The following is a 7,335-nucleotide window of genomic DNA, read 5'->3' as shown; positions in this document are numbered from 1 at the left end:
GCAATTAGGTCCATTCGGAGACATGTTATATTTCTAAGAATACTTGCACCATGATTGATCGGTTGCACAAAAATAAAAAGTACAATGCCAAAACCAAAAAATATTGTGGTGGTGGATTCCATGGAGGAAAAGGAGATGAAGATTTGAATTAATCTCCAGTCAACTATATTTTATGCAACAAATTAGGGAACTTCAATTTGAATAAGCTTTTAAATTTCAAACGATTTGTTGAAAAGAAGTGTTTCAGATTTCGAATGCACCAGATACCAGAGAAGAGATATTTTAGGAGTACAAGTTGGATCAAAATTGATGAAAATACTAATTCGATCCCTAAAAATAAGGAAATACTAATTTAAATATGTTTTTAATACTTGTATCCCTAGCATTATCATTTGTAAGATATATATTATAATATTATTATATTAATAGTTGGTGAACGTCTTAAAAAAATATATTCTTATTATATTGATTCTATTTATAGAAATAGTAAGATTTCTTTTATAAGGTAGTATATATATATATATATATATATATATATATATATATATATATATATATATATATATACACACACACACTAGTTTATAACCCGTGAGAACCACGAGTGCGAAATTAATTATATTTTCATACTAAAATATCGTAATTATTAATCAAATCATATAATTAAATTATTAATGAATAGTTATTTTATATAGTTATGTAAAATTAAAATCGTTGATTCAAATAAGTATGTGAAATTAATTTTCAGTATATATTATATAGTTTTTATTCGTGAAAAAAAAACATTATGATATAATATAATGATATATTAAATTTATTGTAAAAGTAAAACAACCCCAATAAGTGAATTGTTTAACAAATAACATAGTAATTATATAGATATGAATTGTTTAAATCATTTAACAAATAACATACTAATTAAAAAAAAAAAATTAACATACAAAATAATTACCGTTCTGGATACTCTTAAAAAATCGTGAGGTAGATGAAGTATGACCATCTGATATAGTAGACATTTTTTTAGATATTCTATTATCCAAATGTAACTTCCTTAATATTCGTCGTTCTTTAGTTGAAGTGGAATCCATTGTATATTCATTCATTTGTATATAAAAATAAATATAATTAGTATTTAATATAAAAATGGTATGTTAAATCAACAATCGTGTATAATGTTACAATTATAAAAAATGTTATAAAACAAATATAAAATATGATTGAATAGTTTAAAAGTATTTGAAAAAAATGTAATGATCCAATGTGACCCTCATGTTTTTGAACGGATGAAAAAATGGATTTGAAAATACAAGGTCATTCCAATGGCCACCATTAGTTGGTGCTAACTGTGAGATTGAATGAACATCAATCGGGAACCAAAAAAATATATATACCTTATTTTCAAAAAACAAATAAAGAAATTGATAAATTAGTTAGTTTTTAACTAATGAATTAAAAATAATAATCGATTTATTAAAGGATTTAATAAATAAACTAATAATCTTAATAATAATAAAAAAAGAAACCAAAAATAAAAGTTTAATAAAACATAAGCACATTTCAATCAAATAAATCTTTTTTGGTTTCATATCTATACATATTAATAATATTAATTTGCATATGACACTTTGTAGTAAATTTTTATGCTTATAGTAAATATTCCAATTCAAATAAGATATAATATACAAATTGGTTTTTTTATCATGTTAGACTTTTTATATATCGTATACATTAAAAATAGAATTAATATTAACTAGAAAAGATTTTCCGACGTTGCCAGAGTCGGAAGGTATTGGTAAACCACAGGGACCAATCAAGTAATTTTGTCTAACAATACTAATAATAATGATGAGCGGTCATGTCTGCCAAAACACTAAAATACTAATAATATGTAATAAAAGACGAGGTTTATGAAAAATTCAAACCAAAGTGAAATGATTGTTTGTGAACAAAAGCATAAAATGAAGGGTTAATGTTTTAAGTTGAAAGACCAAAATTGAAAAAAAAAAAAAAAAAAAGTAACACTACAAAAATCTTTAATAAATATAGAAAAACAAAAATGGACCAAGAGTGTCAAATTCAACAAAACCTAAGGACCATTTATGTAAAATAAACCAATTCCTTACTGTTCATAAATGCTTTTACACATTAAAAAAAAAAAAAAAACTCATTTAAAGCAAAAGCGGGGAGAGAGAAGTAAAAAACAATAACTAGGTGAAAAGTGGCAGCACGTAAAACAATTGAGGCAAAAGAGTAAAAAAAAAAAAAAAAAGTTGTAGAATTACGGTTTCATAAAAGTGTTATCCTTTAAACAACGTGACACACAAACAAAAATAAAGGGACCGAAAATGTAATTTAAGGGATCAAAAGTGGCAAAAATATCTCAGGTTTACTGTTCTTATTCTTCACGACTTTAATATATATATATATATATATAATAAGAAAACTAAATAAAACTTAATCCAACCAAGATTTCTTTAATCCATCAAAAGTAAAAGATAAAACAAATACAAAAGAAACAATAATAATTATATATCATATACTCCTAATAATATTAAAATTGGAATATGAAAGAATGGTTTTTTTTTTATTCTAAATTGAAGCTTGAATTCAACACTTAGGTCTGTCACTTGTTCTTTAATAACGACACTTTTCTTAGCTCATATCCCAGAAACTGCTCCAAATCACATAGTTATGCAATGTTGGTTAGGTTAAAAAAACCGAAATTAATTATAATAATGAAGAACGGAAGCAAGTGATATGTACACGTATAATAGCAACTTGCATCTGGACTATAACAGGTGTATACAAATATTTAACAGTAATATAATCATCTTACCTTGAAGTTATATAATAGCAAATTGCATTCATTTATTGGATATAATGGGAAATCAAGTAACTATTTCGTTTGATCTGGTTGAAGGAGATTGAGCTAAATAAATATGTGGAACCATGAGTAAGAACAATTTTGTAGCAGAGTCACTATTCTTCAACTTTGTGCAGACATATAAAGATGAATGAATTTTGCTTCTTAATGAGAAAATTGATCTTCTTATAACTTTGGTAGGGATGGAACTGATATTTGGTTATGAGTTTTCACTTCCATCTTTTTTCAAATCAAATAATTTGAGAATTTTTCTACATTTCATCATGTATTTTGACTTACAATTTGTTTGACTTTGACACACTAAAGCTAAAATGTACAAAAAAAGGTTGTATTAAAAATTGAATGTGTAAAAAATATATTTGGATAATATGGATATTTGAGTGCGGTTTCTAAGATGAGATTGCCAATTTAGATAATTTTACCTTTTTTAATTTTTTTTTTTCAGGCTACATGAATGTTTAAAGGACATTTGTGCCATTTTCTTTACGTTCCTTGGGCTTTATGACTCCATTTCGTATCCTTCACATTCATTTTTCTTTAATTTTCAATATTGAAATTAGTTTTTATTTAGTAGTTCCATTTTTATCCTTGAAATTCTTTTTCCTTCAATTAGCAATATACAAGTATTTGTTTCCCTTTGACTTAGTATAGAACAAAAGACTTAATAAAGTTTACAGCAAAAAAGGTAAAAAAAAAAAAGTTTTAACTCATTATCATAGTTTTGTGTAGAAGGTATTAGCAATTAGAGACATTAAATTTGTTATTTAGTCATTGATATTTGTCTGTAAGTTTTGTCTATCTTATAACAATAGGTTGTTGTGTGTTGGTGTTATATGTTTACATTTCTTATGTATTTATACTTCTTCAGAACATTATCAGGTCTTTTTTATCTTGACATATAAGTACTCTTTTGTCCCAGAAAGCTGGAGATCCCAGGGGCAACTGAATTCAGAATCCTTTAAAAGGTGTTGAATTCCTTATACATTATAACAATAATTTGTGTGTTCGGATAAAAATTTCTAAGATACACTCTAAAAAGTGACAATTATGCCCCTGATTTAATGATGTTATAGAAATGTTATGACATGATTAAACTGAGTTTTGAATCTATTGCAATCATTAAAAGTCATTGAAAATGGTATTTAAAATGTTGGAATCGAATGATCTAAGCAAAATCTTTAAACGGTGATCAGAAAATAAAAATACAATAGTTGGATTTTTGTGGAACAAAATCAGCTTATGTTTTGGATTTTCGTAGAACAAAATCAGCTTTCAGCTTTCATATTCCAATTCCTGATTTCTAAATCAGAGGTATAATTGTCATTTTTTAGAGTGTATCTTAAAATTTTTTATCCGAACACACAAATTAATGTTATAATGTATAAGGAATTCAACACCTTTAAAAGGATTCCGAATTCAAGCTTTGGATGAGTCCTTTATTGTTTAAATCAATAAAAACTATTATTTCATATTCCAATTGTTAATTTTTAAATCAGGGGCATAATTGTCAATTTTTTTAGAGTGATAAGTTAAATTTGTTTACCCGAATACACATTAGTTTTATACTGTATAAGGAATTTTGACTTTTGTCAATGTTTTTGTTTTTTATAGGTTTAAGTGAGTATGTAGCTAATTGAAACGTGGAATTATGGCACGTGTTCTAGAAATAATACCCAACAATGAAGATCTAAAAAAGGTATATATTTCTTTACTTATGAAATTGCACGCCATTGTTTAGAAATTAAATCAATAACCTTTTATTTTATTGTTTTAATTGTAGAAAATAACAATATAGTTTATTGAACATGATATAAATATGATTGTACTTTATGAAAATTAGGAAACAAATTATTAAGAAACAAACACATAATATAAAGTCATCCTAAAAACTATTAAGAAACAAATAACTTAATCCAAAAAACAACCAAATCCATCAAATCTCTAACAAAAAAAAAACGAAAATGTCTTGATACCCTTAGGAAAAATTAAAAAAAAAAAAAAAACGAAAATGTCTTAATACCCTTAGGAAAAAATTTAAAAACTGATTAATGTTCTTAAAAGGTAGGTGACCAATCATTTTTCCAACTTAACATTGACAAGTTTATGTTGTTCCCCTCCTACAACTTTTGTGGCCTTTGATGAATGATCATGACATGTTGTTGTTGACATCTAAAGCAAAATCATCCTCAAGAGGTCGCTTCAAACCTTTTGTTACATCCAAATTCTTTTTTGGGCTTGTGGCTGTCGATTTGAAAACATTCATTGGTGTCACATTATCATCAGTCTGAGATATAGCATCCTAAAATTAAAAAAGAAAAATAGTATTATTATAGCTTATTAAAGTTAAAGATAATACTAACATTAGATATTGAGATGCTTAGAGTACACCTTTATAAATATGTTATCTTGAGATTCACAATCAGTGGTACCATGTTCAAACGATTGTGAAATTACCTCCCTGTTCAAAACATAAATGAAAAATTAATAAGCCGTTTATTAAGTATATTATATTTTGGAAAAAAAATTCAAATATAATGACCTCTGCAACAACAAACTTTTTCTCCAACTCCTCAATCAAAGTCTCATCATCACTAATCTTGGAAATAGTATATTGATTGTTGTTCCTTTGCACATTGTATTTTGAAACAGAAACTATGAAAGCCAATTTCATATCTTTCAATGCTTTAATATCGGACGGGTATGCGTTAGTACAAAATCCAAGCTGCAAGTAAAAACATCAATAGATGAAATTATATATAAAAACAATATTATTTAAAAATAATAATAATAACAAAAACATTCACCTTAGCTGTTTTTGCAACTAAATCTTTTGCAAAAAATTTTAAAAGCTTCTTCGCATCTTGTTCAAACATTGTTAAAGTGATATTTCTGGTATAATCTTGAACTCTTACCGAAATCATGAACCTTTGGACAAATGTAAAATCCTCAAAATTATTCAACATAATTTGAAAACACTATTATATGAAAATTGAGCTTTCCAAAAAGTATTAACCTTGGAAATGTCGATGTTTCAGTTTTAATGCATTTTGGATTTCGAAATTCATATGTTACATTTTTTAGTGATCCGGTGACATTGGCTTCATCGGAATGATTGTTTTGAAGAATTCCCTTTATTGGCTTTTGTATTGCAATTTGTACATGTTGGGTAATACCAATGTGTGTTTTGAAGAATTCCCTTTATGGTCGCAACAATAACATACTTTTTTATCTGATTAAAAAAAGACAATAATATTATAACATGTATTGAATATTAAATAACCGAATGTGTTAATTACAAAAACTATATCCAAAAAAATAGAAATTAAAAAGATAGATAGAAATTTGCAGAATTTTGTTTACCTCAATCGGTTCAAAAATATCAGAGATTGTCTTCAGCTCATGATTAAGCATAAATTCATCCTTTTCAGAAATACAATTAGATTTCATATAAGAGAAAGTAATGGGTGAGTTTTCATGGGGACCATCTTCATTCAAACTGTTAATTAACATAATAGTTAAATCTTTTATAATATAAGTTGCCATTTATTATTACCAAAAACAAATTAAAGAAATGTAATATACTTTTTTTTGAAAACTTTTATCTCATCAATGTCACTATCGATGATGAACTTCGATACATCATAGTATGTATTAACATATCGGCGATCTATAAAAAAATATAAAAAAAATAAACAAATATAGATCGCATGTATTAACAGAAATATGTAAAATTAACATATTTGTTTATTAACATAGTATGTATTAACACTTTGACACATGGCGATCTATATTCGATGATGTGATATATGTATCTGTATTATCTATATTTGAATGCATGTAAATTTGTAAAATTAAAAATGATTTACTAAAATTTAGGACCTGATTTTATGGAATCAGATAGTATTGTGATATTATACCCGATTATACCTTATACCTTATAGCCAATTTTGAATTTTGAATGAATGTAAATGAATTCTGGAAGTTTATTAGGGTGACATGTGGCATGTATACACTTTGACACATGGCAATTTTACATTCAATCTATTTATTTATTAGAAAGGGAGATATATATATTCCAAGTCGATTTTGAACTGGAAACGTCTGAATTAGTGAAAACTCAAAACACGAAACTTGTAGATAATTATGTCTAGTTTCCGAAATATCTTGTATCGCCTGAATCAAAGTCCTGAGGAGCAAGATATGATGAAAACACTGATACATGGTCAATCTACCAAACATCTTTTATTCGCCTATATTTGCTCGTGATGGATTTTTTTCTTTCAAATCTATCAATTCCTTGACGAAACCATTTGGACATTTTAATATGAGTCCAACTCACACCAAGACTCGTAGAATAAGTGGTTGGGGCAAAATTGATGGGTTTTATACATAAGAACATTCCTAAGTGCGCATACAAACCCTAATGCTTGGATCTAGGTTTCTCTATTAAA

The 7,335-nt window shown here is 26.3% G+C and overlaps 1 protein-coding gene across 1 annotated transcript; it reads right to left on the bottom strand.

Moving 5' to 3' along the window:
* Positions 1–5,030: 5,030 nt before the first annotated feature.
* On the bottom strand, positions 5,031–6,721 carry LOC145045039 (uncharacterized). Its single transcript, XM_078993388.1, has 8 exons — positions 6,652–6,721; positions 6,467–6,551; positions 6,245–6,380; positions 6,058–6,113; positions 5,689–5,809; positions 5,440–5,606; positions 5,339–5,342; positions 5,031–5,183 (listed from the first exon to the last, which is right to left on the bottom strand). The coding sequence occupies exons 1-8, from the start codon at positions 6,719–6,721 to the stop codon at positions 5,031–5,033; spliced, it is 792 nt and encodes a 263-aa protein (XP_078849514.1).
* Between the last annotated feature and the right edge of the window lie 614 nt (positions 6,722–7,335).

Source organism: Lactuca saligna, chromosome 5, assembly GCF_052625555.1.
Source record: "Lactuca saligna cultivar CGN05327 chromosome 5, ASM5262555v1, whole genome shotgun sequence".
Lineage (NCBI taxonomy): Eukaryota > Viridiplantae > Streptophyta > Magnoliopsida > Asterales > Asteraceae > Lactuca > Lactuca saligna.
This window is presented reverse-complemented; position numbering and strand designations above follow the sequence as displayed.

Coding starts and splice junctions, on each gene's coding strand:
- LOC145045039 (XM_078993388.1), bottom strand. CDS start 6,721: ATGCATTCAAATATAGATAATACAGATACATATATCACATCATCGAAT. Junction 6,552..6,651: donor AGATCGCCATGTGTCAAAGT/GTTAATACATAC, acceptor ATTTTTTTATAG/ATCGCCGATATGTTAATACA. Junction 5,810..6,057: donor ATTCTTCAAAACACACATTG/GTATTACCCAAC, acceptor ATTTGTCCAAAG/GTTCATGATTTCGGTAAGAG.